This window comes from Amaranthus tricolor, chromosome 16, assembly GCF_026212465.1.
Source record: "Amaranthus tricolor cultivar Red isolate AtriRed21 chromosome 16, ASM2621246v1, whole genome shotgun sequence".
NCBI classification, from domain to species: Eukaryota; Viridiplantae; Streptophyta; class Magnoliopsida; order Caryophyllales; family Amaranthaceae; genus Amaranthus; species Amaranthus tricolor.
This window is the reverse complement of record NC_080062.1, coordinates 16,603,083-16,630,407: the sequence shown is the minus strand read 5'-3', so window position 1 is coordinate 16,630,407 and position 27,325 is coordinate 16,603,083. Positions and strand designations below refer to the sequence as shown.

The 27,325-nt window shown below is 32.7% G+C and overlaps 1 protein-coding gene across 6 annotated transcripts; it reads right to left on the bottom strand.

The window, feature by feature from the left end:
- Positions 1-9,896: 9,896 nt before the first annotated feature.
- LOC130802692 (uncharacterized) lies at positions 9,897-16,088 on the bottom strand. 6 transcript variants are annotated; one of them, XM_057666714.1, is made up of 6 exons: positions 13,689-16,088; positions 13,100-13,592; positions 12,090-13,011; positions 11,734-11,997; positions 11,255-11,637; positions 10,211-11,168 (listed from the first exon to the last, which is right to left on the bottom strand). In XM_057666714.1, exon 1 carries the CDS (start codon positions 16,049-16,051, stop codon positions 14,183-14,185), a length of 1,869 nt encoding a protein of 622 aa, XP_057522697.1. In that variant the 5' UTR covers positions 16,052-16,088; the 3' UTR covers positions 10,211-11,168; positions 11,255-11,637; positions 11,734-11,997; positions 12,090-13,011; positions 13,100-13,592; positions 13,689-14,182. The 6 variants fall into 6 exon arrangements, with proteins under 6 accessions (XP_057522698.1, XP_057522701.1, XP_057522697.1 ...); XM_057666716.1 differs by having other exon boundaries at positions 12,090-13,592; positions 13,689-14,002; positions 14,122-16,088; XM_057666715.1 differs by lacking the exon at positions 10,211-11,168 and adding an exon at positions 9,897-10,204 and having other exon boundaries at positions 11,431-11,637; positions 12,090-13,592.
- Positions 16,089-27,325: the final 11,237 nt, after the last annotated feature.

The following is a 27,325-nucleotide window of genomic DNA, read 5'->3' as shown; positions in this document are numbered from 1 at the left end:
TGATCAATGAAGAATGACTGATGAAGAATGAACAAGGATCAATGATGAATGAAGAATGAATGATGAAGAATTAACAAGGATCAATGAGCATTGTAGAATGAACGATGAAGAATGAACAAGGATCAATGATCAATAAGGAATGAAGGATGAACAATGAAAAAGCATCAATGATCATTGAAGAATGAACGACCATGAATGAAAAGGAATCAATGATCCATAAAGAATGAACGATGAAGAATGAACAACGATCAATGGGCATTGTAGAATAAACGATGCAAAATGAACAAGGATCAATGATCAACAATGAATGACTGATGAAGAATGAACAAGAATCAATGATCCTTGAAGTATAAATGATGAAGAATGAACTAGGTTCAATGATTAATGAAGAATGAATGATGAAGAATGAACAAGGATCATTGATCCATGAAGAATGAACGATTAAGAATAAACAAGGATTTATAATCATTGAAGAATGAACGATGAAGAATGAACAAGGATGAATGATCAATGAAGAATGAACGATGAAGAATAAACAAGCATCAATGATCAATGAAGAATGAACGATGAAAAATGAACAAGGATCAATGATCATTGAAGAATGAACGATCATGAATGAACAAGGATTAATGATCCATGAAGAATGAACGATGAAGAATGAACAAGGATCAATGACCATTGTAGAATAAACGATGTAGAATGAACAAGGATCAGTGATCAATAATGAATGAACGATGAAGAATGATAAAGAATCAATGATCTTTGAAGAATGAACGATGAAGAATGAACTAGGTTCAATGATCAATGAAGAATGAACGATAAAGAATGAACAAGGATCATTGATTAATGAAGAATGAACGATTAAGAATGAACAAGGATCAATGTTCATTCAAAAATGAACGATGAAGATTGAACAAGGATGAATGATCAATGAAGAATGAACGATGAAGAATAAACAAGCATCAATGATCAATGAAGAATGAACGATGAAGAATGAACAAGGATCAATGATCAATGAAGAATGAACAATGAAGAATGTACAAAGGATCAATGATCAATGAACAATGAACGATGAAGAAAGAACAAGGATCAATGGTCATTGATAAATGAACGCTGAAGAATGAACAAGGATCATTGATCGTTGAAGAATGAACGATGAAGAATGAACAAGGATCGATGTTCGATGAAGAATGAACAAGGATCAATGATCAATGAAGAATAAAGGACGAAGAATGAACAAGGATCAATGATCAATGAAGAATAAACGATGAAGAATAATCAAGGATCAATGATCAATGAAGAATGATCGATGAAGAATGTACAAAGGATCAATGATCATTGATGAATGAACGATGAAGAATCAATAAGGATCAATGATCAATGAACATTGAACGATGAAGAATGAACAAGGATCAATGATCATTGAAGAATGAACGATGAAGAAAGAACAAGGATTAATCATTAATGAAAAATGAATGATGAAGAATGAACAAGGATCATTGATCATTGAAGAATGAACGATGAAGAATGAACAAGGATCAATGTTCAATGAAGAATGAACAAGGATCAATGATCAATGAAGAATGATTGATGAAGAATGAACAAGGATCAATGATGAATGAAGAATGAACGATGAAGAATTAACAAGGATCAATGAGCATTGTAGAATGAACGATGAAGAATGAACAAGGATCAATGATCAATAAGGAATGAGGGATGAAGAATGAAAAAGGATCAATGATCATTGAAGAATGAAAGATCATGAATGAACAAGGATCAATGATCCATGGAGAATGAACAATGAAGAATGAACAACGATCAATGAGCACTGTAGAATAAACGATGCAAAATGTACAAGGATCAATGATCAATAATGAATGAACGATGAAGAATGAACAAGAATCAATGATCATTAAAGAATATATGATGAAGAATGAACTAGGTTCAATGATCAATGAAGAATGAACGATGAAGAATGAACAAGGATCATTGATCAATGAAGAATGAACGATTAAGAATGAACAAAGATTTATGATCATTAAAGAATGAACGATGAAGAATTAACAAGGATGAATGATCAATGAAGAATGAACGATGAAGAATAAACAAGTATCAATGATCAATGAAGAATGAATGATGAAAAATGAACAAGGATCAATGATCATTGAAGAATCAACGATCATGAATGAACAAGGATCAATGATCCATGAAGAATGAACGATGAAGAATGAACAAGGATCAATGAGCATTGTAGAATAAACGATGCAGAATGAACAAGGATCAATGATCAATAATGAATGAATGATGAAGAATGAAAAAGAATCAATGATCCTTGAAGAATAAACGATGAAGAATGAACTAGGTTCAATGATCAATGAAGAATGAACGATGAAGAATGAACAAGTATCATTGATCAATGAAAAATGAACGATTAAGAATGAACAAAGATTTATGATCATTGGAGAATGAACGATGAAGAATAAACAAGGATGAATGATCAATGAAGAATGAACGATGAAGAATAAACAAGCATCAATGATCAAGGAAGAATGAACGATGAAAAATGAACAAGGATCAATGATCATTAAAGAATGAACGATCATGAATGAACAAGGATCAATGATCCTTGAAGAATGAATGATGAAGAATGAACAAGGATCAATGAGCATTGTAGAATAAACGATGTAGAATGAACAAGGTTCAGTGATCAATAATGAATGAACGATGAAGAATGATCAAGAATCAATGATCTTTGTAGAATGAACGATGAAGAATGAACGATAATGAATGAACAACGATCATTGATTAACGAAGAATGAACGATTAAGAATGAACAAGGATCAATGATCATTCAAAAATGAACGATGAAAATTGAACAAGGATGAATGATCAATGAAGAATGAACGATGAAGAATAAACAAGCATCAATGATCAATGAAGAATGAACGATGAAGAATGAACAAGGATCAATGATTGTAGGAATGCTAATAGATGATCGAATGCAACAAGAGGGGGGGGTGAATTGTTGTGTTGTGGATTTAAGATTTTTGCCTCTAATTTTTGCGGAATTATAATAAGTATAGAACAAAAACTTAAACTTAAAAACGAAAAGAATAATAAAAGGAGACAAGGATTTTTACGTGGAAACCTTCTTGGCCTAATAAGAAGGAAAAACCACGACCCCCCGGGATTTCAAAATTCTCACTATGTTTAGGCAATTAGTTATAATTACACAAAACAATGTTTGCTTCACTTGAAGCTTCTCAATTCTCTAAATGCTTTACTCAAAGCTTCTCTACTTAGGCCTAATTCTCTTCTCTTCTATTCTCTCCTTCTCTTTCTCTTCTCACGATTCTCTCTTCTTCTACCCTTAGACTTCCCACAAGTCTAATTACAAGATAACACTCAATTACCCTTTACAAGGCCAATTCTCATAAAGATCAAAATGAAATTGTTGCTCAAGAAAAATATTATGAATTAATTGGCATTAAAAAAACTTTGAATATTTTTCTCAATTAATTCTCCCTTTTGATGGACACTCTCCATACATTTTTTCTGAACCGTAATTTCCCTCCTTTATAAGGGGAATAGCAGACAGTGCACTCAGCCCACGTTGTCCATGAGGTGCATTCATCCCATGACTTCCATAACATACTTGCTCCCAAAGAAAATGGAAAGTTAGTTAAAGGTAGGAGTGGAATGTAACTGCTGTACACATGCACGGTTAAAACATCATGGGTTAAGGAAGATCCTAAATTATAGGAGACCAATTCAAAGTAGAGAACAAGTCTCTTGAACATCCGAGTTTATAGGAGATAAACAAGGAATTGATCTTCTCCATGTTTTTAGGCGAATTAAAATCATTTTGCCAATTAATAAATAAACTTAATTAAGCAACTAATTAAATTTTAACCTTTTACATTAACTAAAAACAGAAATCATAATATTCGTAATTTCTAGTTAATATCTTCTTCAGACCTGCATCGTGGGGAACAGCGTACTGTCTCCATCTACAACTTTCGTCAGAACTTCAACTCTAGGAACAGTAAACTGTCTTCCAGAGCAATTTCCCAACTTCTTGGATATTTGAGACATGTACATCTTCCACGAATCAAGTCATAGGCTTCATCAACGATTCACATTAAATCGGATATATACCTACAAAACAATCTCTAATAATATGTTTGTTTATTTAAAAGTAAAGTCATCATCAAAACCTTAAATGAACAAGGATCAATGATCATTGAAAAATGAACGATCATGAATGAACAAGGATCAATGATCCATGAAGAATGAACGATGAAGAATGAACAAGGATCAATGAGCATTGTAGAATAAACGATGCAGAATGAACAAGGATTAATGATCAATAACGAATGAACGATGAAGAATGAACAAGAATCAATGATCCTTGAAGAATAAACGATGAAGAATGAACTAGGTTTAATGATCAATGAATATTGAACGATGAAGAATGAACAAGGATCAATGATCCTTGAAGAATAAACGATGAAGAATGAACTAGGTTCAATGATCAATGAAGAATGAACGATGAAGAATGAACAAGTATCATTGATCAATGAAAAATGAACGATTAAGAATGAACAAAGATTTATGAGCATTGTTAGGCTTCATCTAACAATCTCTAATAATAGAATGAACGATGAAGAATAAACAAGCATCAATGATCAATGAAGAATGAACGATGAAAAATGAACAAGGATCAATGATCATTGAAGAATGAACGATCATGAATGAACAAGGATCAATGATCCATGAAGAATGAACAAGGATCAATGAGCATTGTAGAATAAACGATGTAGAGTAAACAAGGATCAGTGATCAATAATGAATGAACGATGAAGAATGATAAAGAATCAATGATCTTTGAAGAATGAACGATAAAGAATGAACTATGTTCAATGATCAATGAAGAATGAACGATAAAGATTGAACAAGGATCATTGATTAATGAAGAATGAACGATTAAGAATGAACAAGGATTAATGATCATTCAAAAATGAACGATGAAGATTGAACAAGGATGAATGATCAATAAAGAATGAACGATGAAGAATAAACAAGCATCAATGATCAATGAAGAGTGAACGATGAAGAATGAACAAGGATCAATGATCAATGAATAATGAATAATGAACGATGAAGAATAATCAAGGATCAATGATTAATGAAGAATGAACAATGAAGAATGTACCAAGGATCAATGATCAATGAACCATGAACGATGAAGAAAGAACAAGGATCAATGGTCATTGATGAATGAACGATGAAGAATGAACAAGGATCAATGATCAATGAAAAATAAACGATGAACAATGAACAAGGATCATTGATCGTTGAAGAATGAACGATGAAGAATGAACAAGGATCGATGTGCGATGAAGAATGAACAAGGATCAATGATCAATGAAGAATGAAGGATGAAGAATGAACAAGGATCAATGATCAATGAAGAATGAACGATGAAGAATAATCAAGGATCAATGATGAATGAAGATTGATCGATGAAGAATGTACAAAAGATCAATGATCATTAATGAATGAACGATGAAGAATGAACAAGGATCAATGATCAATGAACATTGAACGATAAAGAATGAACAAGGATCAATGATCATTGAAGAATGAACGATGAAGAAAGAACAAGGATCAATGATCAATGAAAAATAAATGATGAAGAATGAACAAGGATCATTGATCATTGAAGAATGAACGATGAAGAATGAACAAGGATCCATGTTCAATGAAGAATGAACAAGGATCAATGATGAATGAAGAATGAACGATGAAGAATTAACAAGGATCAATGAGCATTGTAGAATGAACAAGGATCAATGATCAATAAGGAATGAGGGATGAAGAATGAAAAAGGATCAACGATCATTGAAGAATGAACGATCATGAATGAACAAGGATCAATGATCCATGGAGAATGAACAATGAAGAATGAACAACGATCAATGAGCACTGTAGAATAAAGGATGCAAAATGAACAAGGATCAATGATCAATAATGAATGAACGATGAAGAATGAACAAGAATCAATGATTATTGAAGAATATACGATGAAGAATGAACTAGGTTCAATGATCAATGAAGAATGAACAATGAAGAATGAACAAGGATCATTGATCAATGAAGAATGAACGATTAAGAATGAACAAAGATTTATGATCATTGAAGAATGAACGATGAAGAATTAACAAGGATGAATGATCAATGAAGAATGAACGATGAAGAATAAACAAGCATCAATGATGAATGAAGAATGAATGATGAAAAATGAACAAGGATCAATGATCTTTGAAAAATGAACGATCATGAATGAACAAGGATCAATGATCCATGAAGAATGAACGATGAAGAATGAACAAGGATCAATGAGCATTGTAGAATAAACGATGCAGAATGAACAAGGATCAATGATCAATAACGAATGAACGATGAAGAATGAACAAGAATCAATGATCCTTGAAGAATAAACGATGAAGAATGAACTAGGTTTAATGATCAATGAATATTGAACGATGAAGAATGAACAAGGATCATTGATCAATGAAGAATGAACGATTAACAATGAACAAAGATTTATGATCATTGAAGAATGAACGATGAAGAATGAACAAGGATGAATGATCAATAAAGAATGAACGTTGAAGAATAAACAAGCATCAATGATCAATGAAGAATGAACGATGAAAAATGAACAAGGATCAATGATCATTGAGGAATGAACGATCATGAATGAACAAGGATCAATGATCCTTGAAGAATGAACGATGAAGAATGAACAAGGATCAATGAGCATTGTAGAATAAACGATGTAGAATGAACAAGGATCAGTGATCAATAATGAATGAACGATGAAGAATGATCAAGAATCAATGATGTTTGTAGAATGAACGATGAAGAATGAACTAGGTTCAATGATCAATGAAGAATGAACGATAAAGAATGAACAAGGATCATAGATTAATGAAGAATGAACGATTAAAAATGAACAAGGATCAATAATCATTCAGAAATGAACGATGAAGATTGAACAAGGTTGAATGATCAATGAAGAATGAACGATGAAGAATAAACAAGCATCAATGATCAATGAAGAATGAGCGAAGTAGAATGAACAAGGATCAATGATCAATGAATAATGAACGATGAAGAAAAATCAAGGATCAATGATTAATGAAGAATGAACAAGGAAGTATGTACAAAGGATCAATAATCAACGAACAATGAATAATGAAGAAAGAATAAAGATCAATGATCATTGATGAATGAACGATGAAGAATGAACAAGGATCAACAATCAATGAAAAATGAACGATGAAGAATGAACAAGGATCAATGATCGTTGAAGAATGAACAATGAAGAATGAACAAGGATCGATGTTCGATGAAGAATGAACAAGGATCAATGATCAATGAAGAATGAAGGATGAAGGATGAAGAATGAACAAGGATAGTTGATCAATGAAGAATGAACGATGAAGAATAATAAAGGATCAATGATCAATGAAGAATGATCGATGAAGAATGTAAAAAGGATCAATGATCAGTGATGAATGAACGATGAAGAATGAACAAAGTTCAATGATCAATGAACAATGAACGATGAAGAATGAACAAGGATCAATGATCATTGAAGAATGAACGATGAAGAATGAACAAGGATCAATGATCAATGAAAAATGAATGATGAAGAAAGAACAAGGATCATTGATCATTGAAGAATGAACGATGAAGAATGAACAAGGATCAATGTTCAATGAAGAATAAACAAGGATCAATGATCAATGAAGAATGATTGATGAAGAATGAACAAGGATCAATGATGAATGAAGAATGAACGATGAAGAATTAACAAGGATCAATGAGCATTGTAGAATGAACGATGAAGAATGAACAAGGATCAATGATCAATAAGGAATGAAGGATGAACAATGAAAAAGGATCAATGATCATTGAAGAATGAACGATCATAAATGAACAAGGATCAATGATCCATGGAGAATGAACGATGAAGAATGAACAACGATCAATGAGCATAGTAGAATAAACGATGCAAAAGTAACAACGATCAATGATCAATAATGAATGAACGATGAAGAATGAACAAGAATCAATGATCATTGAAGATTATACGATGAAGAATAAACTAGGTTCAATGATCAATGAAGAATGAACAATGAACAATGAACAAGGATCATTGATCAATGAAGAATGAACGATTAAGAATGAACAAAGATTTATGATCATTGAAGAATGAACAATTAAGAATGAACAAGGATGAATGATCAATGAAGAATGAACGATGAATAATAAACAAGCATCAATGATCAATGAAAAATGAATGATGAAAAATGAACAAGAATCAATGATCATTGAAGAATGAACGATCATGAATGAACAGGGCTCAATGATCCATGAAGAATGAACGATGAAGAATGAACAAGGATCAATGAGAATTGTAGAATAAACGATGCAGAATGAACAAGGATCAATGATCAATAATTAATGAACGATGAAGAATGAACAAGAATCAATGATTTTTGAAGAATGAACGATGAAGAACGAACTAGGTTCAATGATAATTGAAGAATGAACGATAAAGATTGAACAAGGATCATTGATCAATGAAGAATGAACGATTAAGAATGAACAAGGATCAATGATCATTGAAGAATCAATGATGAAGAATGAACAAGGATGAATTATCAATGAAGAATGAACGATAAAGAATAAACACGCATCAACTATCAATGAATAATGAACGTTGATGAATGAACAAGGATCAATGATCAATGAAGAATGAACGATGAAAAGTAATCAAGGATCAATGATCAATGAAGATTGAACAATGAAGAATGTACAAAGGATCAATGATCAATGAACAATGAACGATGAAGAATGAACAAGCATCAATGATCATTGATGAATGAACGATGATGAATGAACAAGGATCAATGATCAATGAAAAATGAACGATGAAGAATGAATAATGATCATTGATCATTGAAGAATGAACAAGGATCAATGTTCAATGAAGAATGAACAAGGATCAATGATCAATGAAAAATGAACAATGAAGAATGAACAAGGATCAATGATCAATGAAGCATGAACGATGAAGAATGAACAACGATCAATGATCATTGAACAATAAACGATGAAGAATGAACAAGGATCCATGATTAATGAAGAATGAACGATGAAGAATGAACAAGAATCAATGATCAATGAAGAAGGAACGATGAAGAATGAACAAGGATCAATGATCATTGAAGAATGAACGATGAAGAATGAACAAGGATCAATAATCATTGAAGAATGAATGATGAAGAATGAACAAGGATCAATGATCATTGAAGAATGAACGATGAAGAATGAAGAAGGATCAATGATCAATTAAGAATGAACAAGCACTACTACAAAAACGGAAAAAGAGAATGCCTCAAATATGCCTAAGAGAACTCCTCAGGAGCATTCTCCATGTCACTGTTCTCTTAGCCTTAGAGAACGCCCCTTTCTTAGTATTTTCTTAAGAAAAATAAAAGAGTACATGTGGAACAAATAGGCGTTCTGTTTTCTTCACATTAAAGAAAACTTGCACCTTATGGAGGTGTTCTCTTTGCTACTTGTAAAAAAATCTACTACCCCACCAAAGAGAACACCTACTTTAGGGAGGTATTCTCTTTTCTCTTACCAAAGTAAACTAGCAATTACTGGAGGTGTTCTCTTTTCCCCTGCCAATAACTACTAATAAAAAAGCCGTACAATTGCAATTTCCTTTTATTTTAAACCAACATTTATATGACAAAAGACCTATATTAATAAATAAAAATACCAATACGATATAATTTGAACTAATCCATATATACCATTAAATATATGCATTCATACATGCTATACCAACAGCAAAAATTATAAAGCATTTCATCATATAATTAGACTAGAATTCAACTATACAATTATCTTATTCCAAAAGTCAAATGTCATCAAAATTCTTCATGAATTCTAATCTTTAATAATTTCCATCGATATGATCTTATAACACATCATCCAAATCTTCTACTTCCTTCTGCAATTTTTGTTGCCTATGTTTGACAACGTAAGAAATCCATAAATCTCGAACTTGATCAATGCTCTTCTGAGAATAAGTTGAAGGAGCCCCAGGGGAAAACTGCAAGACATTAATAATACATTAAAATTTTACTAACCCAACTTATTGCAACAATATGTGTCAAATAACAAAAATTTGAGCAAAAATTTCGGTAGAGTCTTCTTTGTATATAAGACAACCCCCGAATTGGGAAACAATGAAATACATCATAACCTGTCTCAATAACTAATCAAATAATATATTCCCAAAAAAATCAACTGCCCATAAATAAAATATGTCAAACAAATGTCAACTTTGAATCACACTCTCCCAATCTATAATACTTCTATCAGGGGTGATTTAGATGCTTGTATGTAGTCAACTAACTCTACTTTTGGTAAGTATCTTGCTGCTAGAAACATCACAACAACATGCAATCATAAGTCCTATAAAATGCAGCCAAGAAAGAGAAGGTGAACATTGATGCCGAAAATCCAATCCATCAATATTATATCCAAATGTCATTATGTTTCGATACCAATATCATAATGTTTGATATAAATTTTTGACGAATACTTAGCTCCTCCAAAATCAATTGTTGCCTACTTTCAATAGTCTCAATAGTATAGTACTTACTCATAAATAATTTTACGAGCATTTTCACGCACTTTATTTTCCACACCAGCAGGATCTAACCAATAAACCAATCCCTTCCATGGACTAATAATTGCTAACATCCAATTCCGACTACACAAAGATAGCATTCACAAATCAATATCACTAAAGGGGATTCTTTTGATGAAAAAAAAACATTATTATAATAATATAAGACAACCACAAAAAAAATTTTGTCACTTATTTTTCGTAATAAGGTGCCATGAATAATTGGTTTTTTTTCTTAGCATTATTACATGTGAAAATGCTAGCCAAGTAGTTAGATCGATCCTCTTCTTTCTCTATTGGTGATAATGGAGAAAGCATATTAGCATCACAAAAACCATACATTCCAGAGATACCTTCTTCTTGACAAGATTCACTCAAATACCTTGCAAATCATAAGAAAAATAAATTAATAAATAAATTATAACTTTAAAAATAAAAAATAAAAAAATGGAGTTTTAAGTTACTGACTTAATAAAAATTGAAAGGTGCCCTACTCCTATTTCTCGTTGATAACACCAATCAAGCATGTCTATGTAATCAATGTCAACAGTATGCTTATTGTGGAACACATAGTCTGGTATTTCTATAGTGATTTGTTCTTCACTTTTTCTCATTGCTAAAGCTTCAAATTTAAAACTTTTTACCAAGTCTGTGGTCTGCTTGGCACGATCTTTATCAGTGATTTGGTATTTCCGATTTGATGATGAAATTGATGAAGGTGATTTCGGGGATAATGAGATGAGTTTGTTTCCATCATCTTGCTGTGCAACTGCGTCCTTAGTTTGAAAATAGGATGAAGGTGAACTTTGAGATGATGAGATGGAATTCTTTGCATCTTGCTTTTGTGCATCCTTAATTTGAAAACAAGGAGATAATAACAATTAGTTTGCAAAACATAATATGAATTATGTCTACAAACTTATACCATGCTACTAAGGAGTACTTACACTGGGAAAAGGGAAAATGAAGTGACACGGCCAAGGAATAAAAGATTTCTTAGCTTGACAAACTAGTGTCATTTCCTCATTAGGATATGGCAAAAGTGCACTAGGCTCGATATCCGTCTGAATATTGACTCGATAATGACCACTTGGCATAGGGGCCCCATGATTCTTCACAATTTCTATTGCTTTCGGTATATAAACCTATGCCATGGCAAAAATGTCTATCCCTTCATCTCCCTCTAGCCCCAACAAACAATCATTCCGTCCCTATTCATCATGAAACATTTATAATCATATAAAGTTAGTAGTTTAAAATTATTTAATCTAAGTAAAACTCTCATGAATAAGGAAGGATATACCTCAATAAAAGGAGAAGTTTGATAATTGTAAGGTGTGGGTTGCGCTTCGGAATCAGGCAATTGAACAACATATGGTTCACAATCATCAATGTTAGTATGACGATCTTTTATAGCTGGTTCATGAACCTATTCATTTTCAAATCCATGCTTCTCACTATTATCATGCTCTTCATTGGTAATCAATTCTTTCCTTGCTTCATTGTCAACAATGTCATCACCACTACTAGTTACAAGTTCAAATTACACATCTTGAACTCCTAAACTTGCAAATGGCATAAAACTTGATCCTTTTCCACCATTACCACTTTTTTCTTTTTCTCTAGTAGAATCACTATGATGGGAATCAGACCCAAAATCATTACCACCACCTATTCCCTGGCCAACACAATCACCAAGTTTTGTCATGAAGTCACACAATTGCTCCTGATTCAATTGACAGCATGTCATTATAAAAGAGATCATATAATTCTGCTTTTTCTCCATGCCCATCATTTTTGTGTGCATACGATTGATTACAGAGTGTAATTCTTTAGGTGGTGCTGGTTTGTTGAAGCCAAAGTACTCCTTATTTATTATGCCTGATCCAACTGCTCTTACACAACCACCATGCTCTTTTTTCGTAATAACGTTTACTAAAATGTCATTTCTTCCTTCAGCAACTATCTCTCCGTTATTTTGTTGAGCTTCCAATGCTTACTAACATCAACAAACAAAAATAAAATGCATTGTGAAAATTTAGTGTTGACATAACATTTAGCAAAATTGCAATGGGCTTAGCTCTTAGAATTTCCTTAGCTATTGCTAAATCGCATGGATTCTTAAAGGTAATAACTCCGTCTTTCACATGAGAATGAGCTCTTGTCCAAGTCCAATGCCTAGGAACTTGATCAAGATGAACCCCTTGTTCATCTAGCTCTTTTTCCTACATTTGGAGAAAATAGTATTAAATAGTTGTTTTATTTCAACAAGATAAATCAGCTTGTTTTTTTGTGGATAAAAGTGAGACATACAAGCTCTTTCTCAAAATTTTGATACCCAAGTCGCCCTCCTCGATAGCCAGATGTCTTCAAATTTGCCTTTTTTCTATTAGTTTCGCTCAATTCCTTCGCCAAAAGTATAAATCACTTAATACATATGACTATAAACTTCATTATCAAATGGATTGAGTAAACTGTAGAAATAACACTAAATTGGATCGAGTTGATTGTACAAAAAACACTAATCATCATGCATATTATTGTCAAATGCAATTTGACCTAAAGTTACTGTCATATATTCACTACAAAAAACACTATCCTTGAACTCCTTGGATGTACAATACTTGATGAATTTGTCCCAATCTGTTTGAAGTATCCACGGATAATCCTTTGGTGGCTTTTCTCTTATGATGCCTATAGATCTATACAACCAATTCTTCCTTAATCTAGCTTTCCAAGCTCTCCAACGAGTTCCAGCTCGTGACAAAATCCAATTTTTACGATGTTCGAGTACCACAAACCCCTTCTGTAATATTCAAATTTAAAGAAACAATTATAACATGAAAATTGAAGTTTCTAATAGTAATAAATATTTCAAATAACATTATGTATATAATTATACCTACAGCTATGAATTCATACACTTCGTCAAGGAGTTGTTCCGGAAGATCAGACCAGTGCTTATAATTAATATTGACTCTTTCACGAGCAATAATATCTATGTATGAGCAGAAGGTAGTTTTGTGTTCACCACATGGAATTTCAGGTTTCTTAGTCCACTCCAACTGGATTTTCTGGCCTTCATGAATAGCCTTCCCAACCTTTGCATGTACAGTACGACCCCTGTGATCACCATCATCACTATCACTCTCATCAGTGGTTGCATCACCACGTACTCGCTTAGCAGGTATAGATTTCTTCGTATTTGCCATTAGCCTACACATAGTAAAACGATTAGATAGAATTCGGGAAAAAACAATAAGGAGTTAAAAATAAAAATAGGTATACCATTGAGTGTATATGTATCCAATAAAATTCTAATTAATAAAACAAACCTCAATCTTCTTAAGTTTTTGATGTACGACGACGCTTTTGGGATTTTCCCTCAATGCTTTTTTATTCAAACCAAATCCCTTCGTCATGATCTTCCCGCACATACATTGATGGAGTGTCATCTATATCATCCTCAAATTCAATGAATTTTGTCAAAGTTTTCTCCTCCAATGTAACATCTTCATCAACGTAATATATGGCAATACGAGACCTTGGTGTTATAACCACAGACATCCTCTTGTCACTTGGGTCCGTCTTATAAAACACTTGTTTTACTTGACTTGCTAGTACGAACGGATCTTCATTATGACCAATTTTTCTTAAATTAACCAATGTACAACCTACATCATTTGTTACAACGCTCTTGCTGTCAACCCAATTGCACCCAAAAAGAGGAACTGAAAAATCAAAGTAATGCAGCTCGCATATCTCTTCAATTACTCCATAATATTGCATCTTGCTGTAGATTGGGCGTTTGTATTTAGCACTAGAAAAATGCATAGCTTCAGCTTCAACAGTCACTCCACTATTTTGCATAGTACTGATTTCATCTTGGGATCTGGTGTAGAATGTGCAACCATTAATAAGATATGCTGCATAAAAGGAGGAATTGAAATGTGGTCCATATGCTAAACTCTTAAGTCGATTGGAAATAGAGTTTAAGGAATCCTTGAGTTCATTTATCACTTGATCTTTAAACCATTTAGAAAATGTTTTATTATGCTCAATGGTTAAAGCCTTTTCAACTACCTTACGTCGATTCTTTCTCAAGTGAGCTATGTGTTTTCCAATATATGGTACCACTTCATCTTCATTATGGAGAATATATGTATGTGCCATATGCAGTTTATTAGGAGACATATCGAGTTGTGTCTTACCTATAGTCCCTTTCCCATCAAGTCGTCCACTATGTCGAGACTCAAGAATCTCGACCATCTTCACATTCTTCAAATACTTGTTGCAATATGCCATCGCATCATCATAAAGATGTCGCTCGACAATGCAGGCTTCAGGTCGATAAGCATTCTTTACGTATCCCTTGTATGTTTTCATTTGTCTTTCAAAAGCCCACTGATTTCTTAAATACACTGGACCACAAAGTTTTATCTCCATAACTAAGTGAACAGTTAGATGAACCATAACATCAAAGAAAGATGGAGGAAAGTACATTTTTAATTGGCAAAGAATAATGACAATCTCCTTCTCCCAAATATCCAAGTAAGTAAGATCAATTACCTTACTGTATATAAAATTGAAAAAAGAACAGAGCCTATTGATCGCATAACGGACTTTTTTAGGTAAAATAGAACGAATGGCCACTGGTAAAAGATGTTGCATCAAAACATGAGAATCATGAGACTTAAGACCCACAAGCTTCAAATTTTCCATTGACACAAGGTTACGAATATTAGAAGAATAACCCTCAGGAACTTTAACTCCGGCCAAACTTTCACAAAATTCAATTTTCTCTTTTCTAGATAACGTATAAGTTGCCGGAGGTAGATATTTTTGTTTCTTATTATTCATCTCAATGACATGGAGTTCTTCTCTAATTCCAAGTTCCTTCAAGTCTGCTCTAGCGTTAACTCCGTCTTTTGTCTTACCGGGGATGTTCAACAAAGTACCAATTACACTATCACACACATTCTTCTCAATGTGCATCACATCAAGAGAATGCCTCACAAAGAGGAATATCCAATAAGGTAGACGCCATAATACTGAACACTTCTTGTACCCCTTCGAAGGAATTGCATCTTTGTGTTCCTTTTTCTTACCAAATGTAATTTGGATGTCTTTCACCTTTTCAAACACTTGTTCACCAATCAAGATCTTTGGACGTTTCTCAAATACTTGTTCTCCATTAAAAACCTTTTTTTGCTTACGATAAGGATGATCTCCTGGAAGGTAAAGACGATATTCCATAAAAACCATTTTACCAGATGCTGATAACCACTTCCCTTCGGTACCATCCTCACATGTAGGGCAAGCTGTTTTTCCTTTGACCCTATATCCAGAGAGATTGCCATAAGCTGGATAATCTTAAATGGTAGTGAACAATAATGCCCGCAAATTGAAATTTTCATTTCGATGTGCATCATAAACGTCTACACCTTTTCCCACAACAATATCAAATCCTCAACTAGAAGAGTTAGGTACACATCGATGTCATTTCCTGGTTGCTTTGGCCCAGAAATTATCATTGACAGCATTATGCACTTTCCTTTCATGCACAACTCAGGAGGTAAGTTGTAAGTTACTAAAATTACCGGCATAGTACTATGGGTGCTGCTAAGAGAGCCAAACGGATTCGTACCATTAGTAGACAATGCTAGGCGTAGGTTACGTTCTTCTTTCATAAAGTTCTCAAATTTATCATAAATAAACCTTCATTGAGGGGTATCGGTTGGGTGCCTAATTTTCCCATCATCAAGTCGACCATTCTTATGCCATGTCAAATTTTTAGCATCCTCTACATTTGAGAATAGTCTTTTAAATCTTGGTATGATTGGAAAGTACCATAAAACCTTAGCTGGCACTCCTTCCTTTTTCTTGTACCGTGAGGCATTGCATACCGGGCAAGTCTTCAACGATTCATGCTCATTTCTAAATAATATGCAATCTTTAGGACAAGCATGTATTTTTTCATATTGCAAACCCATTTTGCATAATATTTTTTTCGCCTCATAAGATCCCTTAAGAAGGACATTATCATCAGGAAGTAACTCTTTCAAAAATTCAAGCAGTTGAGTAAAACTCTTATCACTCCAACCATTTCCTGCTTTCATATTATATAACCTAAGTATACTAGACAATTTTGAATGCTTACTGCCAGCATACAGGGGTGTTTCAGAATCATGAACCAAACTCTCAAATATTTTTTGTTTTTCAGGAGCACTACTAGCAGCTTCACGTAACAGGTCATCTAGTTTATCACCCTCATCCATATAATCTTCTGGCACATCATGTCTAGTACTACTACTTGTTGAAGATATTTCCTTTGGTTCACCATGCCATATCCAACGGGTATATGTTCTATCAAATGCCTATTTATTTAAGTGTTTGAGAATTTCATCAACTCTATGATGCATTAAGTTACAACACATATAACACGGACAAGGTAATTTAGAACCCAACTGACTATTCTTAACAGCAAAGTTTACAATTTTCTAACACCCGCTAGATATTTAGGGTCACCCGGCATTGTTGTTGATATCCAACTACGATCCATTTATATGCACCAAAAAATTGAACACAATGTAAAGGATAAGAAAAATATTCCATGATTATCTCATGCATTCATATAAACTACAAGGAGAATTAATTAACAAAGAAAAGGCATATGACTACTATGTTATCATGTCGGTCATTAGCTAGGCAATACTAGCTGCTAAGTTATAGCATGTTATAATTATGCTAGAACAAACAATTCAATAAATAAACTTGAACAATTCATATTGTACAGATTGAAAAAACAATTGATATAAATAACCGATGCCAGAATTCTTGCTTTGAATTGAAAAATTCATGGAAAATTCAAGAATCTTACCTCAAAAAAGTCGACAATCGACACTATAAGAAAAGTCGTTTAGCAACAAAAAAAAGTTGTTGCCAAAAACCAGAGTTTGTGAATTAGTAACAAAAACACCCTATTTCCATGATAATGAAGGAAAGTGTAACAAAAATATACATATTTAATAACCAAGCAAGTAGAAAAGGACATATGTACAAGAACAAGCTACAATGATACATGCCCACATCGTATCTAGACATAAGTACAAGTACAAGGTTATCATTATCTTTGCTATTCAGTTTCACGGATTAGATTTTGAGGCAAAAAATACCAGAGGAAAACCTAATTTAAAACTGTATTCAGTTCCACTGCCATTCAACAATCCAAATCCTAATTAATATGATATGAAATTAAGGTAGCACAATTCAATTAGGACATCAGAGACTGAAATGTTCAGCAAACAGAAAGCAATAAAAATGGAGCAAGCAATGAACTTATCAGTAAACCATACTGTAGAACAGTAAGAATGATTCCATCATAAACACAAGACCATTAAAAGTAATTACCACATCAGCACCATGGTTAGAGATTTACACACATGCAGATTTTACGAAAAAGATCTTAAATGATACTCTCTCCGTCCCAAAATTGATGAGACATTTCAATTTTGGGGAATTTTTGTATTTCAATAATTAATTGCTGTTTTGTTTGCTTCAAAAACTTGCTATTGTAAAAATGTAGTACAATGATCAGATTAAATAGGTTTGATTAATGAATTCAGAAGATCTTAGTTTCTTTGTTTTTTTAGTTTAAGTTATGGGTTTAAATGGGGAAGGGAAATGATTTGAGGAATGTGAATTTGCAAACTCTGCCAACATACTTTTGAAAAATCAAACTCAATGTAGACTAACCTAGCCAAATTAGTACAAGAACAAGCAAATCTTATTTGCAAAAATAGCACTATTACACTACATATCATTGCCTTTGACATAACATATCTGACATCGAATCAACCAGTACACAATCCACAAAAACAAGTTACCCCAGGCAAATTATCACCAACCCACAAAAATTGCACAACATAAAGCAATTCAATCTACACCAAACTGGACATTTTACCAAGATAATAAGCAAAGATAAGCAAAATCACACTACCCACCAAACTGAAAGTTGAATGAACCCAGCAAATTTACAACGGATTACAAAAATTAAACAATTCCACCCACACAAAAAAAATGAACCCAGCAAGATTAATACAAAACCCAACAAGATTAATATTAGGATTTAGGATAAAGAGTGAAAATACCTTAAAAAAATAAAAAATTACGATTTTTAGGGATTCTTCGATTCGATTCGAACAACCTACAGCCCACAGGGAAGCAGCAGCCAGCAGTGCAGCACCGAGTTCGAGTATCCGTCTGTGATGGAGGAGCAGCCGGCGGTAGCGTGGTGCGGGAGTGCGGCAGCGAAGGGGGAGGAAGAGGTGTGTAGAGTTTTAACGGTTAGAGTTCAGTGTGAGAGCAAGAGAGGGAATTGAGAGGGAATTCAGAGGGAAATGGGAATTCGAGTGTTAAGTGAGGCTATTACTTTTCTGTTTTAGAAATTTCTTTTTTTTAAAAAAAAAAGAAAAATTTTCATATTAATTCTTTGGGACAAATAAATTTTCATATTATTTTCAGTTTGGCGGTTTTTGGTGTGAAATTTTTAAGAAAAATTAAGAGAACTTACCACTAGGAAATAAGGAGTTCTCTTTGGTCAAGTTGCGGGTCAAAGAGATTAACAATTACACCTGCTATGTTAAAACATTGTTTTCTTTGGTCTAAGAGATCTCTTTTCTATTTAGGAGTTCTCTTTATGCATGTTCCCTTTTCCCTTTTTTGTAGTAGTGAAGGATCAATTATCAATGAAGAATGAACGATGAAGAATGAACAAGGATCAATGATCATTGACGAATGAACGATGAAGGATTAACAAGGATCAATGATTAATGAACAATGAACGATGAAGAATGAACAAGGATCAATGCTCATTGAAGAATGAACGATGAAGAATGAACAAGGATCAATGATCAATGAACAATGAACGATGAAAAATGAACAAGGATCATTGATCATTGAAGAATGAACGATGAAGAATGAACAAGGATCAATGATCAATGAATAATGAACAAGGATCATTGAGCATTGTAAAATGAATGATGAAGAATGAACAAGGATCAATGATCAATGAACAATAAATGATAAATAATGAACAAGCATCAATGATCATTAAAGAATGAACAAGGATAAATGATCAGTGAAGAATGAACGATGAAGAACGAACAAGGATCAATGATAATTGATGAATGAACGATGAAGAATGAACAAGGATCAATGATCAATGAAGAATGAATGATCAAGAATGAACAAGGATCAGTGATCATTGATAAAAGAACGATGAAGAATGAACAAGGATCAATGATCATTGAAGAATGAACAATGAAGAATGAACACGGATCAATGATCATTGAAGAATGAACGATGAAGAATGTACAAGGATCAATGAGCAATGTAGAATGAACAATGAAGAATGAACAAGGTTCAATGATCAATAACGCATGAACGATGAAGAATGAACAAGGATCAATGATCATTGAAGAAAACAAACCAAGTTTGAGCTACTTTATGCACAAAAGTGCCAAAAACGCTTAAAAACGCAAAAAATAGAAACTTAACACATAATTTCTAGCATATGACTATGATTTTTCATTCTAACCACTTCAACACAATAATATATACCAAATAGTGTTGTGTGCCAAGTTTCGTGCAAAACAAACCAAGTTAAAGCTACTTTTTGCGCAAAAGTGCCAAAAACGCTTAAAAACGTTGAAAATCGCATCTTAACACGTAATTTCTAGCATATGACTATGATATTAAATTTTAACCACTTCAAAAAAATAATATATACCAAATAGTATTGTGTGCCAAGTTTCGTGCAAAACAAACCAAGTTTGAGTTACTTTATGCGCAAAAGTGCCAAAAACGCTTAAAAACGCATAAAATCGAAGCATAACACGTAATTTCTAGCATATGACAATGATTTTAAATTCTAAAGACTTAAACACAATCTTATAATACCAAATAGTTTTGTGTGCCAAGTTTTGTGCAAAACAAACCAAGTTTGAGCTACTTTATGCAATAAAGTGCCAAAAATGCTTAAAAACGCATTTAATCGCAACATAACACGCAATTTTTAGCACATGACTATGATTTAAATTTCTAACCACTTCAACACAATATTATATACAAACTAGTTTTGTGTGCCATGTTTCGTGCAAAACAAACCAAGTTTCAGCTACATTATGCGCAAAAGTGCCAAAAACGCTTAGAAACGCATAAAATCGCAACATAACACGTAATTTATAGCATATAACTTTGATTTTCAACTCTAACCACTTCAACAAAATAATATATACCAAATAGTGTTGTGTGCCAAGTTTCGTGCAAAACAAACCAAGTTTGAGCTGCTTTATGCGGAAAAGTGCCAAAAACGCTTAAAAACGCATAACATCGAAACTTAACATGTAATTTTTAGCATATGACTATGATTTTCAATTCTAACCACTTCAACAAAATAATATATACCGAATGGTGTTGTGTGCTAAGTTTCGTTCAAAACAAACCAAGTTTAAGCTACTTTATGCGCAAAAGTGTCAAAAACGTTTTAAAACGCATAAAATCGCAACTTAACACGTAATTTCTAGCATATGACAATGATTTTCAATTCTAAACACTTCAACACAATAATATATACCAAATATTATTGTGTGCCAAGTTTCGTGTAATACAAACCAAGTTTGAGGTACTTTATACGCAAAAGTGCCAAAAACGCTTAAAAACGCATAAAATCACAACTTAACACGTAATTTCTAGCATTTGACTATGATTTTTAATTATAACTACTACAACACAATAATATATACCAAATAGTGTTTTTTGCCAAGTTTCGTGCAAAACAAACCATGTTTGACCTACTTTATGTGCAAAAGTGCAAAAAACTCTTAAACACGCATAAAATCGCAACTTCACACGTAATTTCTAGCATATGACTAAAATTTTAATTCTAACAAATTCAACACAATAATATATACCAATTAGTGTTGTGTGCAAAGTTTCGTGCAAAACAAACTAAGTTTGAGCTACTTTATGCGCAAAAGTGACAAAAACGCTGAAAAACTCATAAAAACGCATCTTAACACGTAGTTTCTAGCATATGACTATGATTTTAAATTTTAACCACTTCAACAAAATAATATATACCAAATAGTATTGTTTTCCAAGTTTCGTGCAAAACGAAAAAAATTTGAGCTACTTTATGCGCAAAAGTGCCAAAAACGCTTAAAAACGAATAAAATAGCAACTTAACACGTAATTTCTAGCATATGACAATTATTTTCAGTTCTAAACACTTCAACACAATATTATAATACCAAAGAGTGTTGTGTGCCAAGTTTCGTGCAAAACAAACCAAGTTTGAGCTACTTTATGCGCAAAAGTGCCAAAAGCGCTTAGAAACGCATAAAATCGAAACTTAACACGTAACTTCTAGCATATGACTATGATTTTCAATTATAACCACTTACACACAATTATATATACCAAATAGTGTTGTTTTCCAAGTTTCGTGCAAACCAAACAAAGTTTGAGCTACTTTTTGCGCAAAAATGCAAAAAACGCTTAAAAACGCATAAAATCGCAACTTAACACGTAATTTCTAGGAAATGACTATGATTTTAAATTCTAACCACTTAAACACAATAATATATACCAAATAGTGATGTGTGCCAAGTTTCGTGCAAAACAAACCAAGTTTGAGCTACTTTATGTGCAAAAGTGCCAAAAATGCTTAAAAACGCATAAAATCGCAACTTAATACGTATTTTCTACCATAAGACTATGATTTTAAATTCTAACCACTTCAACACAATAATATATACCAAATAGTGTTGTGTGCCAAGTTTCGTGCAAAACAAACCAAGTTTGAGCTACTTTATGTGCAAAATTGCCAAAAACGCTTAAAAACGCATAAAATCGCAACTTAACACGTAACTTCTAGCATACGACTATAATTTAAAATTCTAACCAATTCAACACAATAATATATACCAAATAGTGTTGTGTGCCAAGTGTCGTGCTAAACAAACCAAATTTGGGCAACTTTGTGCGTAAAAGTGCCAAAAATACATAAAAACGCATAAAATCGCAAGTTAACACGTAATTTCGAGCATATGACTATGATTTTTAATTCTAACCACTTAAACACAAAAATATATACCATATGGTGTTGTGTGCCAAGTTTCGTGGAAAAAAAAACCAAGTTTGAGCTACTTTTTGCGCAAAAGTGCGAAAAACGCTAAAAAACGCATAAAATCGCATCTTAAGACGTAATTTCTAGCATATGACTGTGATTTTAAATATTAACCATTTAAACACAGTAATATATACCAAAATGTATTGTGCGCCAAGTTTCGTGCAAAACAAACCAAGTTTGAGCTACTTTACGCGCATAAGTGCCAAAAATACTTAAAAACGCATAAAATCGTAACTTAACACGTAAGTTCTAGCATATGACTATGATTTTCAATTCTAACCACTCCAACACAATGACATATACCAAATAGTGTTGTGTGCCAAGTTTCGTGCAAAACAAATCAAGTTTGAGATACTGTACGTGCAAAAGTGCCAAAAACGTTCAAAAACGCATAAAATCGAAACTTTATACGTAATTTCTAGCCTATGACTATGATTTTCAATTCTAACCACTTCAACACAATAATATATACCAAATAGTGTTGTGTGCCAAGTTTCGTGCAAAACAAACCATGTTTGAGCTACTTTATGCGCAAAAGTGCCAAAAACGCTTACAAACGCATAAATTCACAACTTAACACGTAATTTCTAGCATTAGACTATGATTTTTAATTCTAACCACGTCAACACAATAATACATACCAAATAGTGTTGTGTGCCAAGTTTCGTGCAAAACAAACCAAGTTTGAGCTACTTTATGTGCAAAAGTGCCAAAACGCTTAAATACGCATAAAATCGCAACTTCACACGTAATTTCTAGCATATGACTATCATTTTCAATTCTAACCACTTCAACACAAACTATATACCAAATAGTGTTGTGTGCAAAGTTTCGTGCAAAACAAACTAACTTAGAGCTAATTTATGCGCAAAAGTGACAAAAACGCTTAAAAACGCATAAGAACGCATCTTAACACGTAATTTCTAGCATATGACTATGATTTTAAATTTTAACCACTTCAACAACATAATATATACCAAATAGAATATTATAATACCAAAGAGTGTTGTGTACCAAGTTTCGTGCAAAACAAACCAAGTTTGAGCTACTTTATGCGCAAAAGTGCCAAAAACGCTTAAAAACGCATAAAATCACAACTTAACACGCAATTTTTAGCATATGAATATTTCAATTCTAACCACTTCAACACAATAATATATACCAAATAGTGTTGTGTGCCAAGTTTCGTGCACTACAAACTAAGTTACTTTATGCTCAAAAGTGCCAAAAACGCTTAAAAACACATAAAATCAAAACTTAACACGTAATTTCTAGCATATGACTATGATTTTCCATTCTAACCACTTAAACACAATAATATATACCATATAGTGTTGTATGCCACGTTTCGTGCAAAACAAACCAAGTTTGAGCTACTTTATGCGCAAAAGTGCCAAAAACGTTTAAAAACGCATAAAATCGCAACTTTACGTAATTTCTAGCATATGACTATGATTTTTAGTTCTAACCACTTCAACGCAATAATATATACCAAATAGTGTTGTGTGCAAAGTTTCGAGCAAAAGAAACCAAGTTTGAGCTACTTTATGTATAAAAGTGCCAAAAAACGCTTAAAAACGCAATAAATCCCAACTTCACATGTAATTTCTAGCATATGAGTATGGTTTCCAATTCTAACCACTTGAACAGAATAATATATACCAAATAGTGTTGTGTGCCATATTCCGTGCAAAAAAAACCAAGTTTATACTTTATGCGTAAAAGTGCAAAAAACGCATAAAAACGCATAAACTCACAACTTTACACGTAATTTCTAACATATGACTATGATTTTAAACTCTAAACACTTCAACACAATAATATATAACAAATAGTGTTGTGTACCAAGTTTCGTGCAAAACAAACCAAGTTTGAGCTACTTTATGCGCAAAAGTGCCAAAAACGATTAAAAACGCAAAAAATCGCAACTTAACACGTAATTTTTAGCATATTACTATGATTTTCAATTCTAACCACTTCAACACAATAATATATACCAAATAGTATTGTGTGCCATGTTTCGTTCAAAACAAACCAAGTTTTAGCTACTTTATGCGCAACAATTCCAAAAACGTTTAAAAACGCATAAAATCGCAACTTAACATGTAATTTCTAGCATATGACTATCATTTTCAATTCTAACCACTTCAACACAAACTATATACCAAATAGTGTTGTGTGCCAAGTTTCGAGCAAAACAAACCAAGTTTGAGCTACTTTTATGCGCAAAAGTGCCAAAAACACTTGAAAACGCATAAAATCGCAACTTAACACGTAATTTCTAGCATATGTCTATGATTTTAAATTCTAACCACTTCAACACAATAATATACACCAAATAGTGTTGTGTGCCAAGTTTCGTTCAAAACAAACCATGTTTTAGCTACTTTATGCGCAACAATCCCAAAAACGTTTAAAAACGCATAAAATCGCAACTTAACACGTAATTTCTAGCATATGACTATCATTTTCAATTCTAACCACTTCAACACAAACTATATACCAAATAGTGTTGTGTGCAAAGTTTCGTGCAAAACAAACTAACTTAGAGCTAATTTATGCGCAAAAGTGACAAAAACGCTTAAAAACGCATAAGAACGCATCTTAACACGTAATTTCTAGCATATGACTATGATTTTAAATTTTAACCACTTCAACAACATAATATATACCAAATAGAATATTATAATACCAAAGAGTGTTGTGTACCAAGTTTCGTGCAAAACAAACCAAGTTTGAGCTACTTTATGCGCAAAAGTGCCAAAAACGCTTAAAAACGCATAAAATCACAACTTAACACGCAATTTTTAGCATATGAATATTTCAATTCTAACCACTTCAACACAATAATATATACCAAATAGTGTTGTGTGCCAAGTTTCGTGCACTACAAACTAAGTTACTTTATGATCAAAAGTGCCAAAAACGCTTAAAAACGCATAAAATCAAAACTTAACACGTAATTTCTAGCATATGACTATGATTTTCAATTCTAACCACTTAAACACAATAATATATACCATATAGTGTTGTATGCCACGTTTCGTGCAAAACAAACCAAGTTTGAGCTACTTTATGCGCAAAAGTGCCAAAAACGTTTAAAAACGCATAAAATCGCAACTTTACGTAATTTCTAGCATATGACTATGATTTTTAGTTCTAACCACTTCAACGCAATAATATATACCAAATAGTGTTGTGTGCAAAGTTTCGAGCAAAAGAAACCAAGTTTGAGCTACTTTATGTATAAAAGTGCCAAAAACGCTTAAAAACGCAATAAATCCCAACTTCACATGTAATTTCTAGCATATGAGTATGATTTCCAATTCTAACCACTTGAACAGAATAATATATACCAAATAGTGTTGTGTGCCATATTCCGTGCAAAAAATACCATGTTTATTCTTTATGCGTAAAAGTGCAAAAAACGCATAAAAACGCATAAACTCACAACTTTACACGTAATTTCTAACATATGACTATGATTTTAAACTCTAAACACTTCAACACAATAATATATAACAAATAGTGTTGTGTACCAAGTTTCGTGCAAAACAAACCAAGTTTGAGCTACTTTATGCGCAAAAGTGCCAAAAACGCTTAAAAACGCAAAAAATCGCAACTTAACACGTAATTTTTAGCATATTACTATGATTTTCAATTCTAACCACTTCAACACAATAATATATACCAAATAGTATTGTGTGCCATGTTTCGTTCAAAACAAACCAAGTTTTAGCTACTTTATGCGCAACAATTCCAAAAACGTTTAAAAACGCATAAAATCGCAACTTAACACGTAATTTCTAGCATATGACTATCATTTTCAATTCTAACCACTTCAACACAAACTATATACCAAATAGTGTTGTGTGCCAAGTTTCGAGCAAAACAAACCAAGTTTGAGCTACTTTTATGCGCAAAAGTGCCAAAAACACTTGAAAACGCATAAAATCGCAACTTAACACGTAATTTCTAGCATATGTCTATGATTTTAAATTCTAACCACTTCAACACAATAATATACACCAAATAGTGTTGTGTGCCAAGTTTCGTTCAAAACAAACCAAGTTTTAGCTACTTTATGCGCAACAATCCCAAAACGTTTAAAAACGCATAAATCGCAACTTAACACGTAATTTCTAGCATATGACTATCATTTTCAATTCTAACCACTTCAACACAAACTATATACCAAATAGTGTTGTGTGCAAAGTTTCGTGCAAAACAAACTAACTTAGAGCTAATTTATGCGCAAAAGTGACAAAAACGCTTAAAAACGCATAAGAACGCATCTTAACACGTAATTTCTAGCATATGGACTATGATTTTAAACTTAAACCACT